Source organism: Anarhichas minor, unplaced genomic scaffold (assembly GCF_050575085.1).
Source record: "Anarhichas minor isolate MPS153535 unplaced genomic scaffold, ASM5057508v1 ptg000087l, whole genome shotgun sequence".
NCBI classification, from domain to species: Eukaryota; Metazoa; Chordata; class Actinopteri; order Perciformes; family Anarhichadidae; genus Anarhichas; species Anarhichas minor.
The window spans coordinates 4,273,234-4,290,562 of record NW_027466533.1 but is presented as its reverse complement, the minus strand read 5'-3'; the positions used below and the strand labels follow the sequence as shown (position 1 = coordinate 4,290,562).

The following is a 17,329-nucleotide window of genomic DNA, read 5'->3' as shown; positions in this document are numbered from 1 at the left end:
GGGGTGTAACAGCTCCACAGAATTAAGGAGAAAGTGGGTGGAGTGGAAGGGATCAGGGTGAAGTTGGGGCCACTTTTGGGAAATTAACTCAAATCTAGCAGTTTTAAGTAAGCCTGGTGCACTCTGGAGGATTTTCAAATCTTAACTGATTTAAAAAACATGGGAGGCCACAGACAGATTAAACCGATTTTTATTATTCTAACCAGACCACACAGTCGAGACACAGGAGCACCCATTTGGCATTTGTCCTAAACCATTTCAGTGTGGCGATTCCAGGGACTTGGGATCTCACAGAAACTCACGTGACCAAATGTGACTTCTGAACAAACGCATACATGGAGGCTGACTGTCTCCGTCACATAGTTGCACTTGAGTGTGCTTTGCACCGAAAACAACAATGTAGGAAGCCATTATTCCACTCGCTTGTCCTCCTTTTCTACCGTCCACCTGGCTCGGCAGACAGAAGTTCTATTCGTGCTGTTGGCAGCCATGTTTCTGTTCTAAACAAGTCCACAACATCCTGTTGGTGACACTTCTCGGTCAGTTCTCTCTCTCATTGGCTATTGTGGGTTCCTGCTCAATATCATCCCATCACTGTTCCTTCCAGAAAACAGGATTTCGAAAATCGCAGAGATTGTGATCCAGTTGGTTACATGAAAGGTGCTAAATTCAGTATTCCCTCTGTGTGTCTTGTTATCTGAGCTTCTCTTTGCTTTGGTGATCGTCCATGCTTTTACTGCCGCTGGCTCAGCCATCGCCACGTTGAGAGGCAAGAGAAATGCTCCTAATCTGGTATTTAGCACCTTATATATATGGATATATGGATTATATCCATAAACCTCTCGCACTGAAGGATCATTTGGAGAGATAATCTGTTCGGTCCAGCCCCGAATCGGGAATATCCCTATTGTTTAGAGGAGTGAATGTTAACCAAACTCTGCCCCAGTGTGGGGCCAGCATTAGACAGTTTATAGATCTAAACTGTGCTGATTCTGTTTTTTTTATTTCTAAGTAAATTACCTTTACAGGTGCCTCTACCCCAAACCTCATCAAAATATTGGCTCGGGGTTCAAAAGGCAATTGGAAAGCAAATAGTTGGCATGCTGTAAAAGCACGGAAAGAGCTATTAATGCCAGATGTTCATCAGACGGAGATGTTAAGGGGAGGATTCTCAGTTATTTTTAAGGGGCATGCTGCTTGAAAGGCAAACTCTGTTGCTGCGAGCACTGGTGTGTTCACGGGCACGTCTTATCTCTGCCAAGAGGGTTCACCCCCGAAAATGAGCCCGTTTTCTGGCCAACTGTGAATACGATAAAAGCCCATGAAAGAGCACATTAAATTGTAGCACAAAGGTGATGTCAGAGTGACGGAGTTCTCCCAAGACAAGACTCGAGGACGTCCTGGCACCAAGAAAAAAAGAAACAGATGCAGCCTAAACCTGTTAGTCACCCACCTCTAATCGGCTTACACTGGCCCGGTGACAGGCGACTGGCACCTCCGAAGGGTCACAGACACGGCTGCTAATACACACACCTCACAATGAAGGATGACATGTTGGATATCCACATGGAACCCAAAACAGCACACGTTGGGCTAGCGGTAACCAGATCACTGAACAATGACTTTTTTTCCTTTCAAATGACAGCATCACTCTCAGCACTCATAATTATGTATTTGTGTTTCCATGTTCTCATACCCTCTAGTGTTACAAAGACTGTGTTTTTAATATCCTTTGATCCCTCAGAGTTTTTTTCTGGTCTTTCTCTCAGCCAAAAATCACAGTTGTTTCCCTGACTTGAGTGGAAATGAACTGCTGTTTCAGGGTAATGTTTGTGTCTTTTGGACACAAGTCAAGTCGTAAACACTTTTATTTTACAAGACTTGAGGCTGCAAAATGATTTTGTGTAAAAATGTTTTAATCAGCTGACGTCCCGTAGCTGCCAACAGGTGTGAGGAGCTGACCTGAAAGTACATCGTTTGGATGCCCAAAAGCACTCAGATGCATACTAAAAACGTTTTTCACTTTTCCAAACATGGAAAGAAGTCTTTCTGCTCTGCACCTGTGAAACATGAAGTCACCCCCTCTGATCACATCCACGTTGATTGTAATGCCGTCTCAGCGCTCTGTCAAAGCGCGCTGACATGTTCTCCCAGCGTCTGAGAGCAGGTGGAAAAAGCGATGACCAAAGGAATGACCTCTCCCTCCCCGGCCGGGAGCTGCAGTCTTGTTTGTTCTCGGCGGAGGATGATCTTGTAGGTCCCACCAAGTCAAACAAGTGGCGCGTTGCCAAGTCATCGGGCCATTCACACAGACATGAGGAGGTATTGACACAGTGCGAGCGGCTAAAAACCTCAGCGCTAAAGGGCCACTCGCATTTACAATTGGAACAGAAGAGGACTGTGGAGTCATTACATCTAACTGAGAAATCCGTCTGTGTGTTTAGGGCCTGACCTGACATAAGTTACACTGACAGGATAAATACATCAATCACAGTGTACACATTGTAATACACTTCAGTTTGTGTTGCTACATTGGAAAAAAAAATACTTGCTTCTTTGACGGTCTGGTATTTGAAAAAAAGTGACAAATTCAAGAATATTTTTTACTATATTTAGCTTAAAAGGGCAATAGACAGCTACACAGAAGCACTATCTTCTCTAACTAGAAATGATCAATTCGATTATTTAACACGGTTTCGGTCATCCCTCTTTGAGACAGAACTGAAACGTGTTTTAGGGGCTCACTATCTAAGGTTCTAGGGTGAATGAGTATGTTACACCTTGCTGGAAACCTTTAATATAATTAACAAGGACAACAAAACTACAGCTCCCATAAACTTTGTTTTTCAATGCAGTACCTATTTTTTGCTACGCGGTCACAGCCAAGATCAAACATTTTAAACTAACACTAGTGCCTCTTGTCTCTCCAGGTTGTTACGGAAATCGAAGAGCAGCATGGAGACTTCAGCTCCAACAGCCACTGAGAAGAAGGAGTGTAAGGGTTCAGGTCTGGATGGGAGCAGCTTCTCAGAAATCCCAAAGAAGCCCTCGCCCACCACTCTGACCAGAGGTACAGCTTTTTTTCCAATCATTTACCCTTCATTCATTTGGTAATTTGGTGATAACCGACTTCAGCTATTATAATAAAGCACTCTAGTGTCCTTTTGTTTTCTGTAGCATCATGTACTGATAGAGTGAAACATGATGGACAGTCACATAAGTAGCTGGTTGCACATGAAAAGAGGAAGACCAAGAGATGGGGGACGCATGTATCAGAGGCGTCAGAGAATGGGTGATGAAAAAGTGTTATAATGAGGCCGAAAGACCTTGTTCTCACCTCCCGAGTGTAAATTTCATGAATTACTAAAGAAGGCTGGCATAGCAGTGGACAACATGGTGTACCAAGGCCGGGCGGAGGGAAGCACCTTTGAAATGCTAAGGAGATATCGGATGACATTGTGGCGTGAGCGGTATTTCTGCTTAATGATGGGCTTGGTGGCCTGCCACGAGAGGAGCCATTAATTGTTTAGGGATGTGGGGTGAGAAACTAGGACGTTTCAGCGTGCCCTCCCTGGCACCTCCACAAAGAGGACACAAGTTTTTCATACCAGCAAAGAAGAAAAAAACAGTGAGCTTGCCATGATATGAATTATTTAGTCAATTACACTGTTATGATCATTGTGTATTATGTAGACTGCAGTGGTTGAATTTTCATAACCTTGCACCACTGAGAAAAAGTAAAGGAGTCTGCTGCACCCATTAGGGCTTATTTGTGCTTGTGTGGTACCACAGAGGTTGCAGGGTGTGCAAGATTCCCACTATAAAGGGGTCATAATTAAAAGATGAGCGCTCATGTTTTCATTAGTAGATGTGTGATGAAAACTCCTTCTAACGAGGTCTGAGGACCTTGTTCGGGCCTCTGAGGTACCAGTGTTATAAATTACTAACGCCTGCTGGTGGAGCCGGCTGGTGGACACTAAAACCCCTCAGGAAGACGCACTGGCATCATCTGAGGGGCCACTGCAGGAACATACCATTCAAGTTGTTTTACTGTTTAATGAAGGGCCTGGTGGCCTGCCATCACAAAGCTCACCACGTCACACGAGGGAGCTGTAAAAGTAGGACGTTAGTGTGTTAGTTTTAAGCCTCTGCTTTTGTTTCCAATTTGATGATTCTTTTCTATTTTATTTCAAATTAGCATGCATGTGGAAACCAAAATGTGGGGTAAATTTGAATACATCAAGTAGCTTGGAAACATTCTTTGTAAGATGTCACAGACATATTTTCAGTAATCTTACTCGTATTTGAAACAGAATTGCAAAGTACTCCAAACTATGCGGACTACATTATAGGTCTCTGTCAGCTTGAAAATGAAACCGCACAGTACAGTAGTGTAACTTAAGCAGAAACATCCTGAGAACATCTTGTTCACCCTGATCCACTGTGTCAGCCGGCAACGAATCTCATAACTTGTTTGATGAGAGCTCACTTTGCTCGTGTTCCATAGAGACATGCCTCGCCCTGTTGGACATGTCTGTGTGTAAAGACATAATGGGAGTATGTCTGGCCACTTATGCCGAGTGTGCGTCAGGGTCCAAGGGGAAGCATAGGAAAGACGATAGAGGCCAGGGATGCTGGCACTAGAGTGCAGGTCGAGTTCGGTCCCTATGATAGGAGTCTGGCTTCTTTCTCTGGGCCTTGTTAATGGTTTTAAATGGGCACCCACATTTCGTGTCACAGCCTGCATCCATCTCGCAGCTACAGGGCATGCTTCCACAGGCAACGGCCCTTGCAACCTGACACCCAGGCCCCCGGGATTTACGAGTCTTTGACGGCTTGTGCTTCACCATGTCAGAGTAACATGTGTCCAGATTAGGTACCAGGACTGTAAAACATCTCACGGTTTCAAAGGAATACCTGTGATTGATGCACCCCCCCTCCTCCCAACATCACACCATAAGACTGGCATATGGATGCTCGAAGAAGTGCCGAAGAAGACCGACCGTTTTTCAAATGCAGATCTGCCAACTTGTTGTTTTACGGCCCTTATTATATCCCGAGAAAGTTTGCCAAAGAGAATTTCTCCATCATCCCTCACTTCGGTGTTGACTGTACGAGGCCAGTGGAGCAGACAAGCTCGCTAACACTCTGATTATTTCTGCCTAAGCAGGGTGTTGTATTCATCTTTCTTGGAGTTCAGCCGTAGCTTGCGAACTCCCGACAGAGATTTATGTTCTTCAGCATAAGAAACACATCGTCCACAGATAATTATTCACAGCTTTGATGTATCTAAGGAGGATGCCAATGAGAGGCGGCACAAAAAGAAGAAATGTCCTCACCTTTGTCAACACTTGCCATCTCGCTTGTACTCAAACAAGAATACGGCATTAAATCACCCGACCTTTAGTTTTTCTGCATGAAAATGGATCGGCCAAGTCTGACTCGGAGTGGTCACTGGAGCACAGATGGATGCAGAAGAGAAGTCTGGTGTAATTAGTCTGGCAGGGAGTAGAGCAGTGGCTTTGCGATAAGGAGCCGTGTGTTAATCATGGCCATCACGGGTGAGTCTTAGACGGAGCTAGAGTCTGAAGGGTCTCCACAGAGGTCTCCGAATTGGTCGCAAGGGCTTTCTCTGGAAGGTGCTCTGGAACGGGTCACCTCCCCCCGGCAGAGAAAAATGTCCCAGAGCAAAATATACCCCCTCCTCCCCCAGCTCCCTCCCCATCCACAGGCCTACTCCAAAGGGACAGCCACTAATCTTCCTGAGAAAGAGATTTCTGCCTTTCTTTCTGTGCTCCTAAATGAGGCTCTTACGCTGCTGTGGTTCCACAGATCGGCGAGAGGGGGTGGGCGGGGGATTCAGTGGCCAGGGTTATGCAGGGATGACCACATTCAAGCCAGACCCCTTGCCCCCTTTGGTTTAACTCCTTGGCCCTCCACCTGAGCTGAAAGAATCAGAGAATCCATCTCCTGATGCCTGAAGTATTCTACTTAGCAAAAAAGAAAGATGCAGTTGTTCACAATGGCCATGGTGCTCTAACATCCGGACCAGTTCATTATAGGAACAAACCTGTGGGTTAAGTGAAATTCCACGATACGACACCATTAACCATAAAAACATCATTAAAAACAAAACAAAACTATAAATCACATGTACTTCAACATACACTCCTTTATTAATGTTTGCATACTGTTTTTGCAAATGTATTAATAATCACTGATGATTCGCCTCAAGTTTCTCATTTATACTGAAGAGATCTTGAACGCACCATAATATAACTAATGTAACCTCTGTTTGCTAGCTGTTAGCTAGCTGTTAGCTTGATTATTTAGCCAAGCAAAACTGGTCTGGCCCATGGCTGCTAACAGCTAGCTCTCCTGTTGATTCTACAGATTTGTAGTTCATGAACGTAGCATTATCAGGGTAATGTTCTATCTACGCCACTCAAGCCCTGATCCCTGATACCTGCAGTACTGTAGAATAGCAAGTACCATCATGGTTTCAGAATTTTGCCATCGACTTGGCATCAAAGTAAATGTTCTCTCAACGTTCCCTAATCTTTGCTATTTAAGGAAATACTGCAGATCAAGTTACGAGGCAGTACATAGAAGAAACACTTCCCCTGGTCCCGAAGGCCTCCAAACATGTCATGGATTTCATTCAACAGCCTTGTGTCCATATTTGCATCCTCAGTGCGAAAGAATCAGCTCTATCAGGTGTCATCTAAAGTAACATTTTGTAACAGCATCAATAATGCCTCTACTGATACTTGAGATGACCTGCAAGCAACAAGCTTACAGGAAGGCCTATTGACCAAGTCCCAGTGTTGTTTATTTTCCTGTCAGGGTCTATAGCCACACACTATCAGGAACTCACCGCTGTCCTCCAAGAATGACATTAAGAGAGACCGATATTGTTTCTGTCCCGGAATGACTTTCAATTTATGGCCTTCATCATCTGCAGAGTCAGTTTACACTATGTGCCTGATATGTCCAGTATGTGCCCTTACTTGGGACTGCACACATCTAATTCAACGTCACATCCATATTCCCAGTCTGCATGGGGAGAAAAACCTGCTAAAATACTTGAATGGCTGACTGGGGTAACAGATTACTTACAAACAGTTAATTTGGTCTTTTTCCAAGTCACTCCTCAACTCCCCTTCAGGCTTCCATCCTCGCATTTCTGTCTCTCTCTGTCGTATCTTGAGTTTCATTTTGTTTACTGGCTGGCCAAGACTGGATCTAAATATTAGACATGTTGAGTAAAAGCAGAAGGAGTACATCTTGTTTTTTCATAGTTTGTTTGAAAGCTATATAAGAAGTGGACGTATTGGTTTGTGGACTACGGTTTTGAATCCTTGAATTCAGCATTTTGGCCATCTCCATCTTGGGTTTTTTTGGAACCAGAAGGTGGAAGTATAACCAACAACACTGAATTAGACATTTTTAGGCAACCAAAATGTTACAATTAACTTTCATGAACTGAAAACACACTGTGAAAGGGTTAAAGTTCTAATACGCAAACACGGACAACTCCCAGAACGTTCAATGCTATAGTAGCAACCTGTCAATCACAAGGTAGCCCCGCCCTAAAGTATAGCCTGCTTTATGGTCTGTTTGACTCTAAATGGACCATCGTTTACGAAATGAACATCATGCTGTATTGAAGAAGACTTGAAACTAGAGATTGAGACCATAAACTCATGTTTACTAGAGTCATTTTCTCATAGACTTCTATGCAACCAGAGGAGTCACTGGCTTCACTTTTCAGAACTGGATGTTGCTGCCTTATGAAAGCTTAAAACAGGGGTTTGAGCCCTGAGTACTAGTTGTGGCCTTTATCATCACCCATCACAGAGTTTCTGGCCTACATACTAAGAGAAGGGAACTGCTGTAGGATGGTGAATTCATCCAGGGAGTGTTAGCAATTGTTTGCAAGGGTTTTAAAGCCTTACATACTGTACATACAAGTATTATTATTACTTTATTTTTTACATTTAATATGAAGCTCTATTATACATAAGTTTCCTGGATTCTTTTTTATGTTTACTTGAATTAAGAAGGCCAAGAAACCACAAGATGAATCCAACCATGGGGTTCAGAGGAATTCTTAACAAGTTTTAAGCACTATCAAGACTCAAGATTCCTAGTTTTGAAAAAGAATATCCCAAGACAAATGTTTATTTTAGTGAATGCTTACAAGACAGTCATGAAGGCAAATATTAAGAAGCCTATTTTCTGAGCAAATGCCTCGAGTATGACACCCTTTGGAAGCTCTCTAATGTGGTTATGAAACATAAATCAGGCTCAAATGAGAGGACATTTCTGATATCGGTTGTTTCTTTGGAACGCTCTGCCTCCGCTTCAAAGCAGCCAGAGTTAAAAAAGCAACGTGGTATGCTTTGGGCAATGTCTGAGAATATAAATCTCTCTGTACTAGAGGCGTCTACACACACACACACACACACACACAGGGCCCAAAGACAACATGTTACATTCCTTGCCGTTTACAAGCAGTGGGAGAGGAGGTGGAGGCAATATATGGATGCTTTAGGGGATTACCCAACCACCAGCTTTCTCTCCCCATCCCTTCTTCCCTTCTTCTTTTTGAGCTTCATCCTCTCTTAAACAGAAAGCTCTTTCCCAGCATGCAGAGTGTAATTCATGCCCCTGCCTCTAAGACACTTCCTGCTTGTTGTGTTTGTCGGCCTGAAGGGAATCAGCCCAATAAGTTATAGCTCTCTCCTCTTCTCTGAGGTGTCGCCTCAGGCAACTGCTTTCTTTTGACAGGAAGGTGCCGCATGTTATCAAAGAACTTGTTGGTTCGAGGTCCATTTCTACACCGTCAACTCCCTGACCCGGTGTAACCCTCTGTGTCCTTCAGACTTGAGCCACCAGCCTGCCAGCCTCGGCTACTTTCATCCGCTGATGTAGCCCCAACACTCACAGTTCAACTGAAGCAAAATAAACGTCCGAGGAGTTTAGACGTGGTAAAACAAAAATGTGTGCTAGCTGTAAACACGGACGGGAGGCGCTTGTGTAAACAGGCCTAGTTCCTACGGCTGAGTTTGTCTAGAGACGGACAGTTTGTGGTCGGGCTCTTCCGGTTCGTACCCCCGCACCCCCCCCCCCCCCCCCTGCCCGCCTGCGGACACAGCTGCGGTCCGCCCTCGTCGGAACGCTGCTGGAGGAAAAGAATCAATCACAGCACTGCACGGAGAAAAAGCCCACCCACCCATGATGAGAAATGCATGTCTGCAGTTGCTGAGGCATCAGCCGAGAATATATAAAACGATAAACACCTTACAAATTTGCATCAACATATGTCTCTGCAGGAAGAACGTCGGTGTGTTTTATTATGTTAATCTTCCAGACTTCCAGACAGTGGACAATAGGTGCCTTTACAATTAACACCTGCTGTAATTGTACTGTAGTTTCCCAGGAAAGCAAGAGGAGGAAATTGATTTTTACCATCAGTGAAATTCCTCCTGAGAGAGGAGCTGCTTCTTGTAATTACAGATCTAAGGTTTCACTGCTGCTGCTCTCCAGCCTCTGCTAGCATTTAGCAATTAGCCAACTCACTGAGAGTTGTGAGGCACAGCCTCCTAGAGCCAGACTTGTTCACACGTATCACCTGCAAACCAACGGGTCAACGAAGTAAAATGAACTGGGTTCAAACGTTCAAACTAAAATGGTCGCAGTGAGAAACAATAGCAAACCATCCTGCCCAGTCAGCGGCTACATTTGCAGCGGAGTTGGAGGAATTCCATAAACATTTATGAAAAAATAAACTTTGACAATGTACGTTCATGGTCACAGCCCCAGGAGGGTGAGTCTTTCTCCAGATGGAGTGTGCAGCCGTGACACCGGTCATCCCCAATGGACTCATTCCGAGGACAGAACGCAGACGAGTCACAGTAAACTGTGCAACCAGCAAAATAAGCAGATGAGGTTGCCTCAGTAAATACAGTGGACTGCTGTCCCTTCCCACAATTCATAGGCTCTTTAAAACATCGTCCTAAAAACTGGATCACACTGGAAAAACTGAAAGGCTTCTTAAACAAATGTCACATATCAAATTTGGCTTCATTTTTGCTTCCTGCAGTTTGTTATTGATTGTCCTTCTTGATATTAAGGCACAACTTTTACCACGGCTGTTATAGTCTAATATTTTGAGCAGTAAAATCTCATATCAAGGGTCAACACATTTGACAATTGCATCTCGGCGTCTTCTTCAAATGGAGCTGCTCAGGTTTCATCACGTGGGGGCACACAGGCGCTCAGATCGCACACAAAGAAGTGCTACTGTATGATGTTGGATGCTGTTGTGATTGCATACAAAAGTAAAAACAAATACTCAGACATTATATAAAGAAGGAATTCCAAATGGAGGCTGGTTGTCCTGCACTCTTCCTCTTGTACCGTTCTTTTCTGCGGGTTAAAAAAAGGACTTTCGGCCAGCCATACGCTACAGCGTCATATTCTTTGTGAGAAAGTGATTGTGGACTGGGCTGCTATTAGTTACCGTATTTTCCGCACTATAAAGCGCACCGGATTATAAGGCGCACCTTCAATGAATGGCCTATGTTAGAACTGTTTTTATATATAGGGCGCACCGGATTATAAGGCGCATAGAATAGAATAGCGTCGTAAACGTGTCTCTTGAAAGGTGCCATTTTGGGGTCTTTATACACACAAGTGGTGTTGGACTAGGAGTAAGCACAGTACCGGTGTTTACCGCGGTGCGGCTTTGTAGTTTACCAGTCGTACTGAAACATTTTGACAGAGCGCCGTGTACAACCAGTATGGATCAACCAATTAACCAATTGATCCATATATAAGGCGCTCCGGATTACAAGGCGCACTGTCGTTTTTTGAGAAAATTAAAGGCTTTTAAGTGCGCCTTATAGTGCGGAAAATACGGTACACTGCTCTGTAATCACAGCAAAGCCTGTCATAAGCATTGTATGGTTGTCATGGTCCAAACAAAATGCTACCATATGGAAAACTGATTTGTAATGTCATGTATAATACACCAGCAGGAAACTGTAACAGCTGGGTAGCAACAGATGATTGAGTGCTAAGCCTGGCTGGGGTTGGCAGTGCAGTTCTTTGGTATGAAAGAAGCCACTACGTGTCCAGAAACAGGAGGTCTGAGATTTAAATCTGAGATTCTTACCCAAACATTACATGTGATACACTATATACACTAAAAGTGCTTCTCAGTGCTTTTTGCTTTTTCTTTACTTAGATGGCCTCAGTACAATTCTATGGTTGTGGTGCAGTAGATGTTGTGGAACATTAAAACTAGGACTGCCGTAGATATAGTTTCAGCATTGACATTACGATGTGTAGTCACAATGCAGGACGTGCGTTGTTGGCAAATGAACTACGTCATGCTACAGCTTTGTTGCCGTTTGATATTTTGCGCTGCAGGCGGCTCTAGGTGTGCTTGGAAAGGCACAGGGTGAAGGTCACCTGTGAGCTTTATAGCACCCCTCGTCGAACATCGGCGCGGACTTAATGCTCGCTGCGTGGGTCAGGGCTCTCTGTGCAACTGTCAACCATGGCGGACTTACTCAGTGCGAGGGGTCTGCTACAATGTCGGCAACCCGCCTGACTTGTTTATTTTTACCATTCATATCTATACATCCATGGTGTTTATGATTACAATTTTAATAGAACACAAAATTGCTTTAAAAAAGTTCTTCATGAATCCAGCCTCTTCATTGTGTTCTCAAAGTGCACCGCATTTAGCTTTAGAATATACAACATCTTCTTTGTATCGCTAAATATATCACAGGACAAAAAAATATATGTTTCAATATTGTGCAGCTTTAATTAAAGCAGAGTGTCATTGGGATTTTGTGGCTATACTTTAAACCAGAAAGTATGGAAGCCCAAAGAATTCACCAACACTGCATCCATCTGTAACCATGACACTGACCAGATGTTTCCAGTTGCTGTTCAACGAAGGTCGCCACCTCAGCCGCATCGGGTTTATTCTTTCTACACCAGAGCTGCTTCTTGCTTAAAATCCCCTCAAGGGTGCGTTTGCTCAGTACAATCCCACGTGAAACATCAAGCAATTGAAGTATTTCATGTGTTGTAAAGCCACGTTTAAAGTAGTCTTCAATGTACTCACAATCCATTTCTATGTCTAATGTAGGGTAACCTGCCAAAGAGCTGCTTCTATGACTGTTGTGTTAAAGTATCTTATAATTTCCACTTTCTATTTCATAATTTCTCTTTTTTTTTGGTGATTTTTTTCTGGTGGAAATGGGCTTCCATGAGAAAGGCTGTGTAAGAATTTAACGACATAGAAACTCATGAAATCATGAATGACGCAAAGCGATAAATTTGAAGTGAGCGATAAAAAGCAGGAGGGAGAAGCCTCTTTACGAGGCACCATGTGATGTTTTGGTCCAGCTACAGATGAACAAAGACGTTCCACTGACAGGCCTATGTGTTCAAAGTCATCCATTTAATTCAATACCAACAATAAAAATACCCTCAAACCCTTTTCTGTCAAATTAACTTCCATAAATGCTAATTTAAAGTTTTGTTCTGGGGAAATATAATTACACTCTACATTACTGCGAGGAGGTTCATTGCTGTGCTTTAGCACCATTTCGTAAGTGAAAGGAGGCGGCTGTCTAACAAACAGTCTGCCAATGAAAAGGGTTCGTGAATGAAAGTCTGTGTGTTAGTGTAGCGTGTAAGCCTGTTGTGTTTTGTTTGCCAGGTGATTTCCCCGACGGTGTTAGCTAAGCCCGAGAATTTTTGGCGCTGGCTTCAAAGAGCAGCAGGGTCATCCCCTGGCAGCAGCGAATACAGACATGTTCACGGCAGACATGGAGCTGACGTGCACACTGCAGGCAGACTGCTTGTCAGCTTGACCACCGTCATCTTACATTTAGAAGGATTTGTAGAGCTACTTTCAGAAGGAGACTCGTGCTTCAGTTGAAATGGAAAGCATCCATTATTCCACACTCACTCTATATTTTCACACAGTGGTGAAACAATTAGTCAAGTGACAGACGAGCTGTCCTTTTATTATTGTAAATTAAATACTTTTTGGTTTTAGACTCAAAACAAAAGAGGCAATGTGAGGACAGCTTGGCTCTGGGGAGTTGTGTTGGTAATTTTCAGATTAGATCTTCAGATGGATAGTTTTTAGAACAGATCACTCTATAACAAAAACTATCATTAGTGTCAGCCCTATACTTACATTCACACACAATGTGCAAGGTAATACCCTCTGAGAGTGCATTCATGCTAAAGCTGTGTTTAGATCTGACTGTGGTGCCCCAGACACCTGCTGCGTAGGTGTCGATTTATAATTCGTTGAATTGATAGCAGCGCCGCAGGACTGAATGGAGGCGATCCAGCCGTGTTGTGCTTTAATTGTACTCCGCACAGTAACTGGGTTTACACCTTCGCCAGGTTTTCAGTTTGGTTTGTTTGTCAGCAAAGTTACAGAAAAACTACTGGCTGATTCTCATGACCCTTGATGGAAGGGTGTAGCATACATTTTGGAGTAGATCCGCATCACAGAGAAGATCCACACACTGCCATGGCAGAGGTCTGCGCTCTCAGAGTGCGCTTTTAGTTTGTTTCGTTTGTGTGTCTTATTGAATAGGAAACCCTTCTTCCATAATAGCCTGGTCTGTTACGTGTAACATGTAACTTGACAATATGTTAACCGCCACCGTTTCACAACGTTAACCAGGGGAAACTATGTTTACCGAAACTGTTGCACAAAGTTAACCAGGTATTAGCTTAACTGCGACAGTTTTCTTGTTTGCTGACCGAAGACAGAGGCATTTAATTGTCTTCTTATTGTTTAGGTCTTTCAGTGTGGACAGGGAGCTTAATGATAACAACCTGAAAATCCTAGCGTGGAGGCATTTTTTAAATTTCAGCCGGTTTAGTGTGGATATGTTGTCTCACAATCACCTCTGGACCCTGGTGGCTTAAAGCGGCCTGTCTCCAGATTGTAATCTAATCAGAGATTATAAGTAAACTGTCATGGTAAGAGATTGTACTGTCTGACGTGTTGTGGCAAGGTGCTTCTTCCGCAAGCACAACGTATCATATCACTCAATGCACACCTCCTCAGGGAACTTTCAAGAGCTTAAATACTGAGTGGAGCCATTGATGCAGCATTTTCTTCATTTTGCAAATCATCATGTCACCATCTTGAATTTATAATTAATGCTAATAAAAGAATAAGTGTTGTAGCATTACTGGCAGTGTGTGTGTGTTTCAGGGTATGCTGTATGAGCGCACATCCTCTGAGTGTTAGCTTTGGCGAACAGGTTTGAGATGCTTACGCGATAAAGGCACTGTAAATCCTCTTTATTCAGCAGAGTTGTAGTCTCAGGGAGAATCTGGCCCATCTGAAATTCCCACGGAACAAAGAGGGAGGCAGGGGGGGTGACGGAGAGGAAGAGAGGGAGAGGGTACTCAGCTGAAGAGGGGGTATTGTTTACATATCAAGACGCTTCCTCTAACTCCCAGGAAAAGCAGTAATTTACCGAGCAAGGTTTTACAGTTTAATTTCTCCATTGTGCTGAGGGATAACGCCTTAATTATAGAGGAGGAAGTGGCCCTAAGCCCCGGACAGAGGGCGAGGGCTCAAAGAGAGCCTCAGTGAGTTTTGGACCCCCGCTTCTCCAGCCTCGATCTGGATCTCTCACTCCCTCTTGGCTGTGGCCCTTTTGCCTGTTCATTAGCACTTGTGGGGTGTCTGGGCGCTTGCCAATTAGTGCCCCGCTCCAATATTTCCTTCCGTGAAGCCGGACCAGTTTTGCTAGTGGAGACTTCTAGGCGTCTGGGCCCGAAGGATGGGGGGGGGGGGCCTGGCACAAGCTGTCAAAACTCTGGGGACCCTCACCCTCTACAGACTGGAAATCACTTCACACAATCATCCCAACTTTTGGAACATTTAATGCAAAAGCCATCTAGTAACAACTTGGGTAATATCACATCCAGACTGGTTCTCTTGCACAGTTAGTCATAGTGACAGACATGAGCAAATATTGACCAAAGCTATAAATGTTCACGGTATACGGGGTCAAATATATGGATACTGCAAAGCTATCCATCAACAACTTGTGTTAAGTTGTGTATTCAGTTTGAAGAAATGTGCTGAGTGTTTTGGGTTTTTCACGTCTTTTTAAATGCAGTTTAACTTCTGACGAGTGCCAAAAACTTAATGGAAGTTTCCTCAAGATGTTTTCACATGATTTAGGAAATCTCAGTTTTACTTGATTACTTTGATAAAATAACTATTTGCAGCTGTATCCTGAGAGTATTACATGACACAGTAATCTGTGAAAAAGTCCGGTTCCTCTGCGTCGTCATAGTGCCATTAGGAACATCTTTTAGACCGCACAATGGACCGAGAAATGATTTTGTTGACGATGAAGATAATCGTTACGACCTGCTAATTTATTGAATCAAGTCATTCAGAACATGTCTTCCACCCATCTTCTTGTTTGCACGCCACAAGGTGAGAACACGTTTTTTTTGTGAAAGCTTTATTTAGTAAATCGTAAGGTGTGACTGACTAACTGATGCAAGCAGCAGGGAAGCTGCAATAGAGCTGTATTTACATGAAGTAAAGTCAATACTGGACGGCTTGTGATCTGGTGAAATGAGCCTTGTGCATATGTCGTGTGTGTGTGTGTGTGTGTGTGTGTGTGTGTGTGTTATATCCTGAGTGATTGCTGTAGAGAGGGTTAATGCCCCAGAACTAAAATAAAACAAGCTATTCATTTAGTGTGACTCACCTCTCCTCACAACCAGGATAGCTAACAGAACTAGCCTAGTTATGAATATTTTTTCAGATTTTTATGCAATATTTTTAAAGCGTTTGTGAAGGATTATATGTGTGTTTCAGCTCAACTGTTGCCTTTGCTACCCATTGGTAACTCAATACCTTTTACACTCTGGTAGTTAGTGTTGCCCTTGCCACGCATGAGTCTGCCCTGGGAGAAGGAACAGGGGGGGGGGGGGGGGGGGGGGTGTTCTGTAGGCTCATGTTCAGCTAAGATTGTCTGAAAAATATTTTTCCTTCAAAAAGTGATTGTAGAATGTTGCTATTCAGGACTGCAAATTGTATTCTGATTTCACTGCCAAAACACTTTTAGGTTTAGAGGCCTGTGTTGATGGCACTTTATTTACATTCTTGGAACCTATTTTATAAAACCATTCCAAAGCATTTAATTCTGATACATCTTTGTTTCTTTAATAGCTATTAATGCAACACAATATTGACATCGCTACACCTCTGATCTTTGTGAAAGACAAGCATCTCTACGCTTTTTAACCTCTGTCTTTCTCTTCTACTGTCTAACGTTCTCTCTCTCCCTACTCCTCCCTTCTCGCACTCTACTGCCACACAGTTACTAGCACCATTAGGCTGTCATAACACGGCACATATAACCTGAGGTGATCCCAGGACTGAGTGAACCGAGCGTCCCCGGGGGCGAGGCGCTGCGGCAGCCAAACAGGATTGCTACCTCATGGTCTGGGATGATGGGTACCACATGTAAGCGGAGGCAACTGCTGGCCCTAATAGGAGCCGGCATGTGGCGGTCTGACGGGGGAGATCAGATGGCTCGGACTGGCCTATCGCTTTAGTAACAGGGCTCTGTGTCTATAGGCCCTGTGTTAGAGTGGTTTGTTTCAAATAGAGTCTTTGTACAGAAGACACACTCACTCATGGCTCCCCTTCCGCCTTGGTCTCGCCATCATTGTAGAGCTACACTGGCTTGTTGGAATTCATATGTTCCACAGAACGGCCATTTCAGTGTCTCGCTCAAGGACTCTACAACATGCAGACAGTAGGAGACGGGGGCCTGTATACAAAGATGGACGACATGACATCTCCCCTAAAGTGAAGCCAAAAGATCTAGATCGCCCCCTGGTGGCTGCCTGCAGTTTAGCTCATAAAGCCCGCCCTCTCAATGTAAGCAGGTGGAACTTTCTGTTTCAACCATAAACTGTATCTTTATATACAGCAGCTAATATATTTTTATATACAGTCCATACGGCCACAGACCGTGTTGCTAGCTAGCTTAGCAACATCTCCACTGACTGTAATGTTATTGAGCGCACTCGGACCGTCGTGTGTGTTCGTATCTACACAGAGAGGTGTGATTGGGCGGTTTTGTGGGCGGGTTTCGACACAGCGGCTCCGCCCCCCGATCACTACTGTGCAGACTTAATGATGATGTCAAAACTCAAGATGGCAGCACCAGTATCCGGGATGTTTTACCTTCACCTTTGTACAGCCTTCACGTGCTGATAGTTGTTA

At 43.9% G+C, this 17,329-nt stretch overlaps 1 protein-coding gene across 1 annotated transcript in view; it reads left to right on the top strand.

Annotated features, from left to right (window-relative positions):
- The first annotated feature begins 2,955 nt into the window (after positions 1 to 2,955).
- Positions 2,956 to 17,329, top strand: part of gli2a (GLI family zinc finger 2a) — an 89,672-nt gene continuing 75,298 nt past the window's right edge. Inside the window, exon 1 of the mRNA XM_076081898.1 lies at positions 2,956 to 3,070. Within this exon, the coding sequence (XP_075938013.1) occupies positions 2,956 to 3,070 (115 nt within the window). The remainder of the gene's footprint in view (positions 3,071 to 17,329) is intronic.